The 19,722-nt window shown below is 41.1% G+C and overlaps 1 protein-coding gene across 1 annotated transcript; it reads right to left on the bottom strand.

Annotated features, from left to right (window-relative positions):
• Window positions 1-2,302: 2,302 nt before the first annotated feature.
• Window positions 2,303-17,600, bottom strand: peli2 (pellino E3 ubiquitin protein ligase family member 2). The gene is made up of 6 exons (XM_059353653.1): window positions 17,290-17,600; window positions 12,108-12,237; window positions 8,429-8,530; window positions 6,977-7,174; window positions 6,194-6,382; window positions 2,303-5,671 (listed from the first exon to the last, which is right to left on the bottom strand). Exons 1-6 carry the CDS (start codon window positions 17,391-17,393, stop codon window positions 5,093-5,095), a joined length of 1,302 nt encoding a protein of 433 aa, XP_059209636.1. The 5' UTR covers window positions 17,394-17,600; the 3' UTR covers window positions 2,303-5,092.
• Between the last annotated feature and the right edge of the window lie 2,122 nt (window positions 17,601-19,722).

The raw sequence follows: 19,722 nt of genomic DNA, 5'->3' as shown, positions 1-19,722 counted from the left end.
CTAAGGTGTCCTGCTGATAACTTGGCGCTCAGCCCGCAGCCACCTGTGGCATTTCACGTGTTACGACTCGGGGCGAAGAAATACACAGAAGTGAGGCTGAAGCCTTTAAAACAGCGAGCTGAAGGTAGTTTCTGCTTCTAACCTACATATTGCTGGCTGTTGTCCCCACTATATAGAAATGTTTACCCAAATAATTGGCTTGATCACTGTTTGAAAAATATTTTTGGACACACAAGTCAGAATAGAACTCTTGCATTATGGGAAACGTAGGATTAGACACGTTTGGAGGTTTACCCATTTCATAAGAACTATGGGTGTGTTCACATACCCATACTACTATAGTACAGTCGTAGAAATTATTATTATACTATTGTTTTCTTCAATTTCTTGTTCAGTTTTAATGCCTGGTACAACTAAAGGTACATTTGTTTGGACAAATATAATGATAACAACACAAATAGCTGATAAGTTTAATTTAAGAGCTGATATCTAGACATTTAACATGTTTTTTTCTTGATAATGATTTTGGTTATTATCAAGAAAACCATGGAAAATGGCTGGATATCCGTTTTTAAATTAAACTCTTATCAGCTATTTTTGTTGTTATCATCATACTTGTCCAAACAAATGTACCTTTAGTTGTACCAGGCATTAAAATGAACAAGAAATTGAAGAAAACAAGAGTTGGTCTAATATTTTTTTCCATGACTGTATTACTGTACTGTAGTACTGTGTAAGGGCAGCTGCAGTACATACTAAGAGGTCAATGTCAGGATATCTCTACTTTTTTTATTATTATTATTGTTTTATCTCTCTAGTAAGTTCCCCAACTTCATGGAAGTGCAATGCTAAAATGCTGGAGTACCCCTTTAATATAAAGAGTTTTGTTAGGCTAAATAATAATAAATGTGTACGTGTGTTACTTGAACTTTTTAGTACAATTATAATGCAACTGATGCAGCCGAAAATATGATCCCGTAAAATTGAGTTGTGCGAAAAGTGTAAAAAGTTAATTAGGTTTAAAAAGGTGATGATGGAAGTACTAAGGTTTGTGTCAATCTATTACAAAGACCAGCGTCAGTGTAGCACATGAACCTGACTTTTCTCATCCAGGAAGCTGGTTCAAGAAAAAAAATATTGTATCATTCCACTTTATTTGCATAACCCTGCCCTGCTTAAGGCAGGGGAGCCACCGAGTGATCTCAAAATTAGCATGCTGTCACCTTCAGTGTCTCTTCTGTCATTCAGAAAAACAGGCAAGTGTGCAGACACATGAACCCATCTCACATCTACTGCAGAAATGTTAATTAGGAAGCCTGGCATCCCACAGCTCCATTCCTCTCCAAACGCCTAACTGACATGTTATGTATTTAAATCCCTTTCATGTGCCCTTATTATAGAGGAGATGAAGTCACATGCGAATGATGGAAAATGTCATCATCGTCATCGTACAATATTTTTTGCATGCACATAAAAATAAAAGCTAAAAATTGCTCACTACTGTGCATATCTGTCTGCCATGTCTTAAGTATGATACCAGGATTTAAATCAGTTAATTAATTTGAAAAATATATATAAAATCAAAGACACATGGAATGTTGAGAGATTAATCAGTAAATGTCCAACTATAAATATATAGCCTGCATATCTCCTGTGGTGGCGTAATTGCACATATGAAGGATTTTCAGGCGTCTATGGGCGTGCAAATTCAGTCAATTCAATTTCTACTCAGTCTTTTTCATAATAAACATCAAACTTGCATTTCTTTGCTCCAGTGTTTGGGCTATTGAATGCCGCAGGCTCAGTGGTTTGGTGGGCTTAGTGCCAACCTCTCTATTGCTGAGGAAATAGTGCCCTCTTGTGGCTCCAGAGGGAAACTGCACTCAGCACTGAACACCAGGGAATGTTGCTGATGTAGTCATGGTAAATATTAAGATGAAGCAGATAAGATAGTATGCGAAATGTGAATAAAATAGACTTCAAGAAAAATGTGTTCCTTATCTCATAAAATACAGTGTTTGATAGAGCTATCAACATCCAGGGCCATTTTTTGCCAAACCAAGATAGCAGGGAAATGTTCATACTGAGGAATGATGAAACACATATGTAACTGTGATTAAGCATTGCTGCCATGTTGTGCGTACACAAGTGAGACAGTTCAAAGGCAGTGGCATCACAAAAGTAGCTTCATCAAGTGCACATACCTTTTTAAACCACTGAATCAATATCACAACCATACCTCACATGACTGTCAGATCTTAAGAAGGCCTAAAATCAGAATGACAACCAACTCGCTGGAAAGTTATTTTTTAAAAATATTTTATTCTTTGCAAAGGAGGCATTGGGAGCATCAGTGCGTTCTATGGCTTGTGTACAGAGTTCCTGTTGGAGACAAAAATCATAGAACAAGCCCTTGGGTGAACTGACGGCCCCACCCATGTTTACCAAGGAGGAATGTTTGAGGCAGCTACTCTGCAGCTGTTACAGAACACAGTCTTAAGCAATGGGCACAGTGTTGGAGCTGAAAGTGTTGGAGAGGAATGCTACTGTACAATACGTGGCTTAGTCCTTGACCCTGCACAGCGGCAGTTACATAAAATCTGAAGAAATCGAGTGATTCGTTAAGAAATGCTCCGTAGTATGAGTGAAGTGTAATGCTAATGGTGCTTTTAAGAATGCGGTTAATCTTAGGAAATATTAGAAAAAGGAAAATACTCCAGCAGTCCACCAGGAGCTCTTAATCAAGATGGATTTCGCCCCTCAATGATACATTTGAATTCCTCATGAAAAAGAAAATCCAATGCTATAATACAGGGTTCGTACAGAGTAAAATTCAAGCACATATCATGGTAAGTTAAAATAATTCTGACTATAGCAGCCTTCATCATTACATCTACATCTACACTTTACCAGTTGTTTATACTAACCATGATTGTATATTTTGATCATGATTATTTAATGCTTGCTAATTTCCAGAGTAGGGATCAACAGAGGATTTATCTAGCTATTAGTGTGAGACACAGAGAAAGAGAGAACAAACAAATATGACAGGATTGTTTCATTTTAAATATTAAAAAGATTTTAGGTGAGTGATTGTGTAGATGAAACACCATATTATGTAGAAAAGTCAAGCATTTTTAAAGGAGTATATCTAAATCAAGCATATTCCTAACCTTGAAAACATGACGGCTAATATTTAGCATTTCCCAAACTTTCCAAAGACTTTGTACGAACCCTGTATAATAATAGGAACGTCACCTTCAACACCATCATTTTAATGCTCTATATTGTATTTGATAGGCAGATTTAATGCCTTCAGCTCTACATATGGGCACAGTCTGGTTAGCTCGCATCACAGAAGAATGCACAGATTCGTCCCAGATTCTTTAGTTTCAATTCATCTGCTACTTTTGTTTTTGGACAACTTGACTCATCCACACACAATAGAATTTACCAAATTTGGCATGGCGCGTGATAATATCATTATTCCCGTGGAGCTGGTTTGCGAGCGACTGAACAGCATCGACTGTAATCCAGAGCTGTCAACATTCCACCATAGCAGCAGTTTGGGTTTAGGATTGTTTACAGAAACACTTTGGATCGAAGAGAGTGGTCGTTACATCTTGCGTGTGGAGAAAAAGAAAAAAAAAAAAAAAACAGCTCCTCCTTATATTTGGTATAATCTCTGGATGCTGCTGAGACTGTGCCCAGGTTTGACAGCGTACAAATCATTGGATCAGACCCAGCATGGGATAAAGCTAACAACAGTGCAGATTGAATACAGTACATGTGTGTGTGGGGCAGGGACACGGCAAGCGAGCAAGCAGGTGCAGTTGATGCATATGGTAGTACAGTTCCAAATAGGCCTTACCTATACCTTTAACAGCACAGCCGTTGAGAAAGCAGGTTGTAAAAAAAAATGAAGCGCCACCAGTGAGGAGAGTCGATGTATTTCAGTACATTCATTGTCAAACCCTGCGTTTAATTCCTGTGTTCTCTCTGGTAGTGTTTTGGGTGGTGGGCGAGATCATAGAAAGGGGATTGGGGTGAAATGATGCAGGGCGATTTAAACAAAAGCCCAAGGGCACCCACACAGTCCAACCCACACACACAATCACACATGCATGCACACACTCTCAAACATTCTCACACACATTATTTATGCAGGAGAAAAATATATTAACATTTGCATTACAAAACAGTACAAGGGCCTCAGTGTAGTAAAATACCTCTTCTGTCAGATAAAAATGTGTTGAAGAATACACGTGGGCTGTCGTTTCCTTATGTCTTATGTATGCAAAACTATCTCTCCCTTTGCCTTCAACAAAATATCTTTTCTCAATTATTAAAAATATTCCCACGCTTTAATGGGATTTGAGGCACTGGATTATATCTCTGTACACAAAAAGTCTTCCCCCTTCCCCTCCTCAAAGTTTGTTCAGCAAATGGAAGCTAAAACCCAGAGAGCTACATGATATAGATGCCATTAGGGGTTCAGGGCCGATGGCAGCGATGGGGAGCACTTAACTAGTTAGACATTAGACCCCAAGTTTCTCCTGGCTTTTCTCCCAGCCAACAGTCCAGCTGTCTGGCTCTGTAAAAACTTTGTCTCAGACCCACCAGGAACTGAACTAAAAACCCTCCCCCCCTTTTTCATTCCCAACAAAATACACCACTGTTATCTGGTTCAGTCCGATTCATGAGTAAAATCAATTCATTCCTTCTACAGCCTTAATTCCACGGCTCTCTGATGAAAAACTAGAGGTCATTGTAGTTCAAAACAGCCGTGTTTAAAGCGGTTTGTTCGCAGGACAGCTGAAACAGTATTTCATTGTGGAGGAGCAAGGCATCTGTGGTCCAGTGTGCTCCACGTCTCCCACAGTGGCCATCCAAACAGCCACAAGAGGCCCTGAACAATCTGTAATGGCTCTCTGTTGTGCAGAATCCACAGTATATGACCAGAACATGGGAAGACTTACTCCTTTCCACAGCTGGCTTACACAAACAAAAGAAAGCACAAAATAATCGGAACAGTTTCACAGCATGTTGGCATTCCTGTCTAATCTTCTCTGCCGGAGCAGGACCCTTCAGCTCAGTCCACCGGGCCCTGGAAGATTAGCTTGGAACAGCCCTGAGTGAGGCTGAGCTGGGTGGCACAGAAGGGGCAGGCGGCGTGGAAGGCGTGGGTGCCGTGAGGCAGAGGGATCTCCGCCCAGTACTTGACCGACTTCTCCGAACACACGTGTCCGCATGGCACAAAGGCATGAGTGGGTGCACCTGTGTCCACATAGAAGGCCGCCTCGCAGCCCAGCCACAGCGGCACGTAGGGCCCGACCACCCGGCACATGGGACACTCTCGCAGAGCGTTGGGCTCATGCTCTGAGCGGTGGCCCCAGTTGTGGTAGCCGTGCACGTGGCCACAGGCCAGGTAGACCCAAGGCTGCTTGTCCTCCAGAGAGGAGAGGGCGCGGCTGCGTTGCATGCTGGGGAAGGCGAGCGTGTTGAGGCCGACGGGGCACTGGGGGCGCGCTGCGTTGATCTCCTGCCTGAGAGCCTCCAGGTGCTTTTGGGTGGGAGTGTGGAAGAGGCCTTCTGCAGTACGCCACAGCAACGTGGCTCCACATAGATCCACCAGAGAGCCGTCCTGGAGGATATTACTCTCATGCTCCACCTGCAGAGGGGGATGTAGAAGACTCACTTTTAGTTTAGTAACATCATAACCATATTCTGATTGTGAAGTGAGAAACATCTGCTCTAGGGAAGAAACTCTAGGGAAACAGCAACACATTCCCCACCTGCATTTAAACAGTAAATAATGCCATTACATTCATGATCAAAACAATTTAATGCTATTATAACAATTAAGTTATTTTTCTGCTTCATTGAGGGGAGCAAAGCAGGCGGGAAAAAACAGTTTGTATAGCAATATCCTTTAAGATCACATCACATGGCTATGGAAACAACTGAAGTAGCATCCCGGGCCATTGGGAAAATTGGAAAATTGATCTGTTTCAATCTGAAGAGTCAGCTTTTTCAAAACCAACATGGCTCAGTTCAAATTTTTGTTTCAAAACAAAACTTCTCATCTCTTCTCTGACATGATTTTGACATCAGATGATTTGCTACCACTACACTTCATGCCTCATTTAAGTCTCAGTGACACTTGTATTGCTGTATGTATGTAGCTACTGACCAGTTTGCCCGGAGTCTGTGCTGAGCGCGTCTCTCTCAGTGTGTAAACATCCCCACAAACAGAGATCTCTCTCCACACGCCAGGCTTTGACTCCTCCGTGAACCCACCCTTAGGGTGCATCACCAGCACGCCATTGGTTGTCAGTCCGTCCATGTGACCGTCAGGGTTCTTCCATTTTGCGGCTTTTTCCTGCAGGCGAATCGACGCACAGATGCAAACTGATGTCACATTCAATTTTCAACACTCAGAGTTTGTACTACTAATTCAGTCTTTTCAAGCACTTTCAAATGTCCAGACTCTTAAAGCCTTTATCGCCTTCATGAAATCAAACTTCTTAACTTTGATTTCATGTTTTGATCTTGAAAAGTTAATGCCAGCTAATTTCCAGAGTAAAGGATCAACAGAAGACTTATCTAGCTGCGAATGACAAGGAACACAAGAAAAGTGCTTCACTTGTTTCATTTGTTTTGCTTCAGTGTTTCATTTCAAATATTAAAAGATTTTTGCTTTACAGAAGTGACAGTGTTGTTGAAACACTAGATTATTATTTATTCAAAATAAAGCATATTCCGAACCTTTGAAACATTACAGTGAAAATCCAGCCTTTTCCAAACTTTCAAGACTTCGTTTGTACGTACCTTAAACTCAGCCAGCGGAACAAATTACATTTGTTATTCGGTTAGTAGTAGACTTAAAGGCACAAACTGGACATCTAACCTTCCATTAAGACAGGAGTGTAAACAGAGATACTGTAGATCTACCATTACACTAAATAGTAATTACCCCGAGGAAGATGTTTTTGGAAGAATCAAAACCAGCTGCGTAGATGCGAGCGGTGAAGGGCGGGTTACGCTCGCAGACGACTCGGCAGGCGAAGCGGGAGATGGTGCTCTGAGTGATGGGAGTCTCCTCTCCCTCCTGGCCTCCTGCTATTGTGTCAGTCACCACAAAGTCTATGGGACTCTCAGTGGAACGCCCAATCTACAAAAAAAAAAAACACAATAATGATTCAATGTCATAATTATAAATATAGTTTCTTGTGGTGTCTTGGGTGAAAAGGGGGTTTCTTTTTTAATTCCCTGCAGACATTTGAACTGTCAGCTTAAATTTGACATTTAAATAACAGCACATCCGCATGTTGATCTGGGTTTGTGTGCCCAATTGTGTCAAGTCTCAGCATTTTCACCAAAGTTTTAAACAGCGGCATGTAGTTTTGTCAGCGTGTCTCTAAAGAAAATACTTTCCTTTTGTTTTTAAACAACTGTTTTTGAAGCAGACCACAGGGTCCAACGCTGAGAAATGTCCAAACGGTTCTAAGCCCGAACAAGCAGAGGATAAAAAAAAAAACATTTCCTCTTTCATTTCCTCTTTTTTTTTCCATCTCAAAATTTGTCCTGAAGTCCTGTTTTTTTTCTGAATAGTTTCCCCTTCTCTGCCGTGTCTGTGTCTCTATTTATCCAGTGTTTGAAGACACATGGACACAACGCTGGGCTGAATGTGAAGCACGTGCCTGACTTCCCTCTGGTCATCGTCTCCTCTCTCTACATACTGATAAATGCTACAGACAGAACAGTTGACAGGACAGATACAAGAAACACACATGGAGCTGCAACGATTAAACATCTAACTGATAGACAGAAAAATAACCAACTATTAGCCAACTATTTTCATAATCAATTAATCCTTTAAGTGACTAAACTGAATATCTTTAGGTTTTGAACAGAAGACATTTGAAGGCGTCATTGTGGGGAAACTGTGATGGTCATTTTTCACTATTTTCTGGCAGTTTATAGAACATTATAATTGATCATGCATATAATCGTTAGTTGCAGCTGTTAAAGCAGTCACTAGTGGAGTGTAAAGTCCAAGAAAAACAACCACATGAGCATAAAAGTTGAAGGCAGAGCTTCAAATATTCTTCATTAAATGCAGAGCTGGAAAGTTCATACAATTAAACTTGCAAACATTTTTCATTTAAAACCAAAAAAAGCCAAACATTTGATTACAGCCAAACATTTGATTACAGCTTCTTGGTTTTTCTATTTTTTATATGATTTCCTGTATCATATCAAAAGCAAGTCATGCAAAACAAGTTATTTGAATACATCCCCTTGAGCTTCGGGGAATCATAATGCATCAACAGTTGAGCAATCATCAATAGCAATCATAAGTTGCAGCCCTGATCAAACGTTGAGGATTCCACAGGTTATTTAAAATACAATCCTGAGTTTTTACCTGAAACATGTCCGTGTCTTTATCATGGCTGTACTCCACCACTACTGTATGGTTCCTGGACAGTGTGTAGGAGATGCTGTGTTGGCCTTTACAGTTAACAGCCTGAAAAATAATAAGAAAGTCATTACATTACAAACATGCTACACATTGTGATACCATATTAAACACAACAAATACAACTGAACCTTCACTGGGGACACTTTTGGCTTTTTAATTGTATTATTATTTTTGGCTGTGTGAATCAGATGACGTGACATTTCATTCAGTTCTGGACTGTGTAACCAAAACACAGACAGTCAGATCCTCAAGGACAAAGATGTCCCCATTGAAACCCATTAAAACCACAATTTTATATCCCACAGCCATTACAGCATAAAAGCGTGCATTCTACTTTATCAGGCTTTAATCTAGAGCCCTGGCTTCAAAATTGTGGTTTTTACTATTTTTCCACCAGATTGAACCATTTTCTCATGTTTCCTTTCTGGGGCAAATACAGATTATTTTCTTGTTTTCCACTAAGGTCATTGCTGGTGTATTAAGGGGCAATGCAATGTTTGATCCAATGCATTAAAATCAATGTTGATGCTAATCATGAACATATCTCAGACTGTGAGAAAATAAAATAATATTCCCCTAGCATTAATTACAGCAAATAACTCATTTTTTGTTTTTAATGAAAAAAAAACAGTGACTAAATCATTTTAAATGTAAGGGTTAAAATTTAGACTTATATTGGTTAAAAGCCCTACATTGATAATATAATACCAATTATAAATAGTATAGCGTTTTTTATGTACTTTTTTCATCAAAGGACATTAAAGCAACTTTTGTAAAGAGAGGCACAAGATTTAAGTATAAGCACAGCAACAACAAGGGAGTGTTTACGGTTTACTGCGTTACAGTAGATTCTGGAAAAACCCTTTGTGGCCTTGGTTTGTGGTTTTAACACCGGATCTGAGAGTGCCAAAGTTCATAAACAGGAGCGACACTTCCATATGCAATGATTGCATCGCTGCTGAGGCTAAATTACAGATCAGGGCAACAAAAAACCCCACTATTAAAATACATTCAATCATAGAGTCACATCCTCAGATTCAAAAACACTGTAGGGTTATTTACAACAACAAAACCTCCTCAGGCTTTTTATTACAATGGGTTGTTTTTACAGCAGACATTAAAGGAAGAATATTTCTCCATTGTACAGCCGTGGAAAAAATGATTAGACCTTTGTTTTCTTCAATTTCTTGTTCATTTTAATGCCTTGTACAACTAATGACTTTGGTTATTATCAAGAAAACCATGGAAAATGTCTAGATATCAGCTCTTAAATTAATGAGCTATTTTTGTTGTTATTATATTTGTCCAAACGAATGTACCTTTAGTTGTACCAGGCATTAACCCATTGAAGCCTGGAAAGCGGATACGTCATTTTGTAGTATTTGTATAAGCTCTCAAATACTTTTTGAATTTCATTTCTATCTGCTACAGAGGCTGAAAAATCTATTATTTATTAGAAGCGTTGACACTTCTGTTGAATTTCCAGAAAAACTTCAGGTTTTAGGGGCTGATTTTAAAATCGCCCAGAGGTTTTACAGGAAGTTTTAGGCGTCAATGGGTTAAAATGAACAAGAAATTGAAGAAAACAAGGGTGGTCTAAATTTTTTTCCATGACTGCATTTCCTACAGTTAAAGATGTGTGGTGGGATTTTCTGGCAGAGAAACAGGGACAAGCGAGTAAAGTCACACTCCCATGACAGTGACCATAAACTGCCCACTGGCCTCAGTTAACACAAGCCTGCCTACCAGCTGAACTGCCTCAGTCAGGGTGGGTTAAAGCCACTCAGGACGGGCTCCCATCAACACTTCACCACATGCCACTATCATCGCGCCCTAATCTGCGAATTCCATTTCCCAAACAAACCCCCCCTCCTCCTCTCTCTTTGTCACGTGCGAGAGGGAATGAGGGAGAGAGAAAGTGGGTCATCAGCGCTACCACACTCTGCTGTAACATCAGAGACAGACGGGGACAAATGTCATCATCACATGCAGTCTTGTCTCGACTGCGGCGCTACAAACAAATGGTGCTCCACCTGTTCAACGGCTATAAGAAGTTCATGCACGCTCCAAACAGAAACATGTATTTTTATAAGCATACCCGCAAAATGTCACGCACACCCTCGCTCAGTTTGGAGGAGTGAAAATAAAAACATAGCCCCCCAGAGGAAGGCCAATGTAAACAATGACACTTGCACAAGTGTAGGGATTGAGATCAGAAAGCAGGAGTAGGATGTGAATAGGAGGCTGGCAGTGGCATCATGGGAGCTCCTCATTATCTGTCATGAACACCAGAGTGTGCACAGACACGTGAGCTTTCCCTCTCAGCTTCTGAGCCACAGAGTGTTCTTAGTTCATTCGTATGAGACTGCTGCACTGTGAGGGAGCTGGAGTTGACTGCTGTAGGAAAAAAAAATAACGGAAAAAAACAGGAGATGGCTTCTACCTCAAAAAGAAAGCTCTCCTCAAATCAAGCCCACCACCCTGCTTGTCTCTTAAGGAATGGCTATATTTGACCGTGTGTACAGCTGGGAGTGCAGGGTCAGGCAACTGCAACAACTTCCTCCTCAGTTGGCCTTCCTAATCCCAGGCCTGGTAACAGGGTGGCAGAGAGGAACAGTGGTGAAAGGGGGAGAAGGTCACAGCAGTTCCCATCTATGAAACAGTCTGTGACTAATTGTGTAAAGGGCAATCTTTACTCAGTTGAGCTGTGCAGTAAAAACAGTAGTGCAACATGGTTCTCCGAGCGTAGTGAGAAACAACTCGTAGTCCGGAGCAGCAGGAACATTAAGACATATTTCATAGGCCACTGCAGTACAACGCTCAGCTGAAACTCGAATGGAATGATACACAATCTCTGCGATGAAAAAGCCTCTGTCACAGAAAAACCTCTCAGCAGATCGGGAGTCAAGTTCCACAAGGTGAGAGTAACCCGAACCAGCGGGCCTCTGGCCAGCGAGCTAAACTCTCAACAAATGTCCGGAATATTGGCCTCCAAGAGGTGCAGAGGTAAGCAGGTCCTCCCGCTTGTTTAGCAGTTTTTGCTTGGGAACCGAAGGCAGGAATGCAGGAAGGCAGACGTGTTATACTGGATCGGGCAGTTTCTGGCAGGCTCTCCGGTGCAAAGAAAAGCTATGAGGCCCGGCTAGGAACTACAGTTATTGTACTGGAAATGTCAACATTAAGGTCTGCCAACAATAATGTAAAGGAGTTCACTGCACGTTCCATAAGCTACTGAAAGCACTGAAAATCCATTCTGCTCCTCTGAAAGTCAGCTTTCTTCTGCTGGGATTCCTCTTCCCTTAATATAAGGAGTTCACTCACATTATGAGTTCAAAACTGTCTGAGTAGACTGACAAAACTACTCTCATCACCCTCTGTTTTGCTTATTCATTTACATACCTATATACAGATTTATTTTAAATATACAGGGTTTGTGTAGATGAGAATACCAGATTATGTTGACAGTCAAGTATTTTTCAAGGTGTATATATACATTCAAGAATATTCCTAACAAATTAAGAATTTTCCAAACTTTCAAGACTTTCTCCTGTACATAAAAAGACAAACAGACAACTGTTTATTCTGACAGTTTGTTCAATAAATCACATATTCTGTTGTGTACCTTGCTGGCCTGGGGTGTGTTGAGGATGTGCACAGTGCTTGGCTTAACACCATTGGCTTTGGTCCTCCTGTATAGCGCAAATCTGCTTTTCCGTCTACCCCGATCTCCATTGGGCAGAGAGCCATTGTACCTGTCACGGGAGGGGTGGAGGGAAGGACAGCAAATTAGCAAAACAGTTTAAAAATGTTATGAAAATGCAAACCATTTTTTGTAGCTGCAAAAAGATGTGAAGAGATTTACGGGCTAAATTCTTCTAATCGTATAACAACTAAACACGGAGAATTAGCAACATTCATGTGTTTTGAAAAGGAGCTTTGCCATGCATTACATCACTGGCAATCTAATGCACCCTATTAGCAATCTAAGCGTTACCTTGGATAATGTCTCTTATTACATAATGCACTCTGGTACTTGTGATTTCAGCGAGCCAAGTCTGTGTAAACTGCAGCTGTTCTTTTGCTCTGTGTACCAGGCAGGAGCAGGTTTTAAGATGCACGTCAGGTTTGCTATCACTTTGGGAACACGCAGTCTGGGTGGAGAACTGGCTCACATGACTGGAACACGTTCTCTCTCTCATGGCTGGATTTTTTAACACGGATAGAAAGCTTTAAGATCTCAGTTTCAAAGCCTCAGCACCACCAGAGGAGCACCTAAGAGCATTCTCTCTTTTCACTTCTTAATATCAGACTTTTGCCCCTCGGTCTGCTGTGAGGGACCTAGCATCAACAGCTCCTTGTGAATGAAGAAGCCCCTTCCGGTAGGCCTGCTCCTCTCCCCACCCACCAGCTGGTTCCTACAGCTGGGACACCCCATGCTCTACTCCCATCCAACACACAGACCTTCTGTCACACGCTCACATGTAACCACAATGTGCTGAACAGTCACTTTGTACAACAAGAGATATCTCTATTAAAAGCCTCAAGTTTGCATAATGCATATCATGAGGGAGTGAACTCTTCCAACCACACCATAATCTGACATTTCTCATCTTTGTTGCAACACATATGCAACAGTAGCAGCAAGCTTCTTTCTGCTCCTCCCTACCTCCCTCCAAAGCTAGTCCACCTGTCCCATGTCTCCTTACGGCTGGCCAGGCATGGAAACACATGGTCCCAGTCAGCACAGTGCACAAAGCTGGCCTGTAGGACAAGCCACCCACAGAGAGCCAGAGAGGCACGAGATGATACTGTGGACAAAACTACAACTAATACACTGCAGACTGCAGGAGGAAAATGACAAAATAATAGTGGATAATAAGTGTATTAGTGTTATGAAATGTTTAGATTGTTCACTATCAGCTTTCATTTCAAATTATTATCCAATAATTATTTGTTGCATGTTACTCTGGTATGAAGGGACATAACAAAAGGCATAAAATTAATGGAATAAAACTACATTCAATCTGTGGTCTTCATCCTTAAGACAGCCTTTCCTAAAAAGGTAATTTCAAGCAACTTCAAGCATTTTTAAAAGTGCCTTTTCAGGCTTTTCCACCAACTTACAGCTGTGGTACATACAGAATACAGTATACTGAATATTTCACTTCTTCATCACATCAAATTAAATATTATTCCGCTATGGACAACAATCAAAATGTTTTGTAACAGCGTTCCATAGAAGGGTTTCTGTGAAACTGACACCACAATGCAGTGAATAAATACATCATTCCCGTTTTTGCCCTTTTAAGGGTATTTTTTTCTTCTTCTCTTACACGGATATCATGATGCATCACAGATTGTCATGCAATGAATCGCTGTATTGTGATACCATCATTATTGTGAACAACTTGTCGTGAATTGTATCGTCTCCTGAGTTATTCTGTACTTTTCAAACCTTTAAAGTGGCACATTAAAATTTAAGTGTTTTCAAGGGTTTCCAACACCTGTAGGAAATCTCTAAAAAAGATCTATATGGAACAGGAATACTAATGATCTCGATCAAAAGCTAATTTAACAGTGTGCTATATAAATGTATTCAATCTGTCCTAGAAACTCCAGCGAGGCCTATATACCATTCAGATTTCTTCTGAGAGCAGAGGGGGGGTTATCTGCTGGACACCTGTGCCTGGATGCTGATGGCTTCGCACATGCAACACACAATAAGATGATATGCAGCTTAACATCTCGCCATGATGAATTCTAAATGCAGACTATAACCCTGGCTGCTCGAGAATGGCCACACATGCCTTCTATTATTCACCATTACATCGAGGAACAATATTCTGTCATCTAGGAACCGACACCGTCACATTAGCTGGGACAGGCTTTTTAAAGCTGCGCTCCAACCAATTGTGATCGCTTTCCCTTTTGACCTGTGCCAGACAGACAGCGGATTTACCTTCCAATACTTTGGAGCACGGATTAGAAGACTCTGGCATATCACCTATCCTCCAGGGTTGCACGAAGGAGCCAAAAGCACCTCCTACCTCTTATGCTAACATGAAAGGCTAGTGTTCGCAGAATGAGGAGGCGATATGCTGAGTTGTTACAACCCTCATTAGCATGACACAGAGGCAGGCCGGTCTTAAAGGGTCACAGAGGTTAGATGATGCTGAAAAGTAAGACTACAGGCTATAAGTGCTTCAGATGGGTCGATGTTGACTGTACAAATACATCATCGCTACATGGGAGGCAGCCAGATGGCACAGTGAGTGAGAAGAGCATCAATCAACTGACTCAGATTTATGTCGCCATGGCCCCAAGTATCCTCCTGACTGATATAACCTTCCACAAGACACTCAAACCACAGCAGCTCCACCTACACTCTGACATTGTTGTGGAAAGCAAAAGGACAACCCTTCTCTGTTGGATGAATTGAATTTCTATTTTAAAAGGCATCGCATCTCAACAATCAGTGCCAGTTTGTACCAAAGATGTCTCCAAGTTGATTTGTACACTTCCGAGCGGTTCTTTAGGGAGAAGTGTACACAGTTCAATCAATAGGCCCAGTCTCCAAGCCACAATAGACAGAGGAAGCTGAGGAGAGGCAAAGAGTCCTGATCAATCCATCCTTTCATTTCCAGGATACCCACGCAGCCACCCCCTCCCCTCCTCCTCCTCCTCGTCCTCCTCCCCACCCCACTGACCAGCACCAAGCCAATCTGCCCAGGCAGAGATGGGGGGCAGCCATGCAAGTAATAAGAGCCACCACGGTCATGGCAACAAACCACTGAGGGAACTGCTGCTCAAACAAGCTTTGTTCCATGCTGTCAGCTATCTTGTCTACCATCAGTTTTATCAGTGGGATGTGATGTCATGGCAGTGATTATACACCCGTCACATCTGATTCAAATATGTGTCTTTATGTCAGGGGAGAGAACAAAAGTATCAGCTTCAAACATGCCACATGTTCAGCCTGGGGTAATAAGCAGTCAGCACTTTTTGTCCCTTATAATAAGCAGTATGGCTGTGAGTGTATGGGTGGAGGGCAAGGGACTCAACCACACTGCTCTGCATATACAACCTTCATAAGCATCTCATTTCAAGCACTTCAAACACTACGTACATGTCATTTCCACAGCACAAACACATAAATATTCTCATTTTAGTCAGTTGCAGTTCTGGCTGAACTCCAATCACCGATGACACAGCAGGTGTTGCTATAATCTGTGGTTGCCCTTCACAGATTATCGATATGAATATGATTGTTCAGAATTAAAACTGGCTGCAGTTTCTCCTGGATACATCCTGAAGTGATTTTGAAATAGTTCAGACATAAACAAAGAATATGCCACGCCAGTTTTTACTCAGCGGCAGGATGAGACACGTATACTAATGCCACTATAACTGCCTTGTTTTTTCCAACATTAACAGATTAGGGATGGGTATTGTTTGAATTTTTTCTATACTTGTGCCAAAAGGATAGTCTCAGTATCAAATGGCAAAACTAATAAAACCTTATTGAAAAGAATCAACCTGGTTTTTCTTTTGGATTTTATGACTCACATTTAAAATGCAATGTACAATGTAAGCACTTTGCCTTAATTGAAAAAAAAAAAAAAAGATCTTAGTGGCCGTTTGATGTGAACTTTTATAACAGGTTTGAAACTAATAACTGATTCATTGATTTGATGGCTTAAGTCATTTTTCAGTGTAACATTTATTTTCTAAATTAGCACTTGAAAATCATACTGTGATTTATCTCTTAACTTTAGATTACATTCAGCTTCTTCTTTTTTTTTACAAAATGAACCAAAACACTGAAGGCGAGGAAGATCTTTGGTATATAATATTAATAGATAAGAAACTTCACTTAAAAAACAGCACCCTCAAAACTACAAAATAAATATGTACATTTAGTCAATGCTGATCTAAAGAGGAAACCATAAAGTGCATCTATGGATCGATGGGGATTTTTCTTGAAAAAAAAGCAACAGTTTTCAAATAGTCCAGAAGCCTGCTACCTCACCATGTGGACAGCAGACATTAGTGAGTGTAAGGAAATCTGCTTTGTAATGGGATAAAGCAAGGTGTATGATTTCAAACTATTGAACACAACAATCATCTGTAGGACATCTTGGAAATCACACAAACCGTGGCCTTACAGTGCATGTTCGCCTGACAGAAAGATGTGAAGTTGTGCGGTGTGAGATAGTTTAGAGAATAGGAAGAAGGCTGGGGGCTGGGGGAAGGGGACCATCACCACTTCCGAATTCCTGAAACCCCATGAATCCAACTTTTAAGGTAGAAGGAGCGCCCTGGTGAGAGTTGCTGAGTATGGGGTTCAATTTACCCGGGTTTCTAAAGTTGCCCTGAACGTATCTTTTTTTTAAGTGGACATCGGTCGTTGCAAATGTCGCAAGACTGGTTGTTTCTTTCCCAACTGTCAGAGATTGAAACATCGTCACACCAACTCGGTGAAACGAAAATGTACACATTTGTGATTGTGCACGTGTCTGATTAGTGGAGTAACGTGAGCGCTTGAATCTAAACTGGGCTTGACGTCTTTCCTGAATATATATATGTATATCGAGATAGCTGTAAACAAGTCGACGCGTGTCTAAAGTGTATACGTATTGCTAAAGCTCACACCTTTATTTTCAAAACTTACCCTCACGTCGCTAAGTTACCTATGCGACTGCCCTCTTGTGAAACTTCCTCAAAATAAATACTCGTCTTCGCGTTAACGTAGAGGCGTTAATAAAGTAAAAAAGATATCCCAAAATAGATAAGGCAAAACTTACCCCAGCACCACCAGCTCCCCGTATTTTACTGGGTCTTTGGACGGGGCGCAGTGCTCCTCTTGGCTTGACGAAAACATGAGGCTTCTGGCTTCACTGTGTAACATTAGCTATACAGTAACAACGGCGGCTCAAAAATCACCGGGAATTACCTTCAAAAAACACGACGGGCTCTCATTTCAGATCATATATCCAGCGGCATATGTCTCTGTGCCCACGCTAATCCAGTTTTCTATAAATAAACTGGTCTCAAACTTCTGTAGCGTGACATGGCAAAATGTAACTTACTTGGCGGTTGAATCCGCTCTGAAGCAGATACAAAAACAGCGAGGAGCAGGGCCGGAACGTACCATTCTCTTGTTCTTTACTTTGAGTAGGGGGGACTCTTTACCGAGTATTAATCAAAAATAGCGTTTTTGACCTAAAAGTGCTGCATATAGTTATAAAAGGTATTTATTACAGAAAAGGGAACTATTTCGTGATTGATTTAGTGTTAGGTAAACAACGTGTTGTACTTAGAGTAAAACTCCATACTTTGCCACCCCACATGGTCAATGGATCCGCCCTGTGTTATGTAAACAAAGAGTACAATCTGGGAATTCTTAAAGGGATCATACTTTTCCTGAAATGTTTGCAAATTTTTCATTTTCCTCCCATATCTAACGAAATTAAAAGTTTGCACACTTTTAGTCGTAACATCTTTTAAAAATGGACACGATATTCCAAACTCAATATTAACTTTAATATGCCACAGAGTGAGAAATTTGTCTTGGGTTTTCGCCCATGCTGTAGCTATAAAAGACAATATCCATATACAATTAAAACGAACATATACCATGTAAATAAATAATGTAGCAATGCTCTAATAACATCAAGGCAAACAGAAACATTGAGTACATGTAAATAATACATTTTTCTATGAAGTTTCTTTTTCATCACAAATGTATCAACGATCACATCATGAGTGCTTCTGTATTAAGTTACCCAGGCGAAGGTGGGGCAGTAATAGTGGGAACACATGGTGAAAATAATCATCTTGGTACATTTCCTGGCTGAGATAACATGCAGAGAAGGGAAGGATTGTGAAATCAGGTTTGCTTATTTTAGTGGTGACCCCTTGGGCCCTTTCAAGAACTTTATTTGATTATGACTTTATTGCAGCTGGCTAATGCATGTGATTGTTGATGCAACCTAATGACATGACTATTTATGTGCATGCCTGGGAGTTTTATTTTCACATTTACATTACTCATTCTGATTGTTTCATTTGGTTGTCAAGCTTCCTATTCTCATCGTTCCTTTTGTTGGTTGCTGGCCTACAGGTATATGCTTATTTCTTTATGTAATATCTTATTAGTCACAGGTCTCCATGCGAGAAGATGCAAATCAATCTAATAATAATACCAAGTAATTTGCTTAATTGCTCTTTCTGAGAATGACTCACAAACTGATGTAACCAAATGTCCGCACCTTATGTGAGGATGTCAAGAACCCCTCAACCTTCCAATGTCCCACATGTCCAGTTGTTCTCACGCCTTTCTGATGAATGTGCCACTTCTCCACTTTTGTCTGGCAGTCTCATCAACATTTTACTGCCTCTGTCTTGTTTTCACAAGAACCTGCATGGCTGGAGGTGCCCTCACTGCTTCAGGCCCCTTCAGTGGTCCTATTGCCTCTTCAATTACGGCCTCTGTTTGAACTGGTGTTCAGTTTCAAAGTCCAATAACACTTGACACAAAAACAAAAGGTAGTAGGGGGTCACTGGGGCCCATGAAGGTACTTGCCTCCCCACCCTCATGTACTTAAAATCTGAAAAACTATAATGTACATTGCTGTCTTATCCCAATTATAAGCAATGCAACTCAAATTAATCCGTGGCATTTGTTGGTTCCGCTCATAGCTGCACATACTTGTCCATTAATAGTACAGAGGAGTGAACTTCAGCTCCTTCAGCAGTTGTGCACAAGGATCAAGCTGCATTAGGCCTTTAACTACAGGCCCAGGGGCAGGACATAAAACTGTGGGTATAATGAATGTTTACTGCTCTTTTGTGTCACTGTCTCTTTCCGCTTGCTTTCATCCATTGGGCATTGTCTGTGTAAACGAGCACTACAGTCTTTTCTATGTCTGTCTGACTCACCGTCCCGCATGTGCACACACACACACACACACACACACACACTAGAGTTGGGGGGGTGGGGGGTGGGGGGGATCAAAGGCTCTCTAGCACATACCACACTGATGGAGAGCAGATGCAGGGAGTGGGCTGCTTTGCTGAAGTTGTGCTGGCGTACTGTGAAGGCAAATCTATGTTTAAGAGGAGGAGTAAAATGTTACCATGCGAGAAGGATGCAGAGCAGAGGCCTACCGCAACAAGCCAAATTGCGCAATTGAGATCAACAGTGTGAGCAATGATGACATAGGGAAGACAAAGCC

This window comes from Centropristis striata, chromosome 16 (genome assembly GCF_030273125.1).
Source record: "Centropristis striata isolate RG_2023a ecotype Rhode Island chromosome 16, C.striata_1.0, whole genome shotgun sequence".
Classification (NCBI taxonomy): Eukaryota; Metazoa; Chordata; class Actinopteri; order Perciformes; family Serranidae; genus Centropristis; species Centropristis striata.
This window is presented reverse-complemented; position numbering and strand designations above follow the sequence as displayed.

Bases quoted from the DNA above. Each gene is read 5' to 3' on its own strand.
- peli2 (XM_059353653.1), bottom strand. From the start codon at position 17,393: ATGTTACACAGTGAAGCCAGAAGCCTCATGTTTTCGTCAAGCCAAGAG. The intron at 7,175-8,428 runs GTAAAAACTCAG...TTTTTTTTGTAG, and splicing joins AAGACACGGACATGTTTCAG to ATTGGGCGTTCCACTGAGAG. The intron at 6,383-6,976 runs GTAATTACTATT...ATTCGCCTGCAG, and splicing joins CCAAAAACATCTTCCTCGGG to GAAAAAGCCGCAAAATGGAA.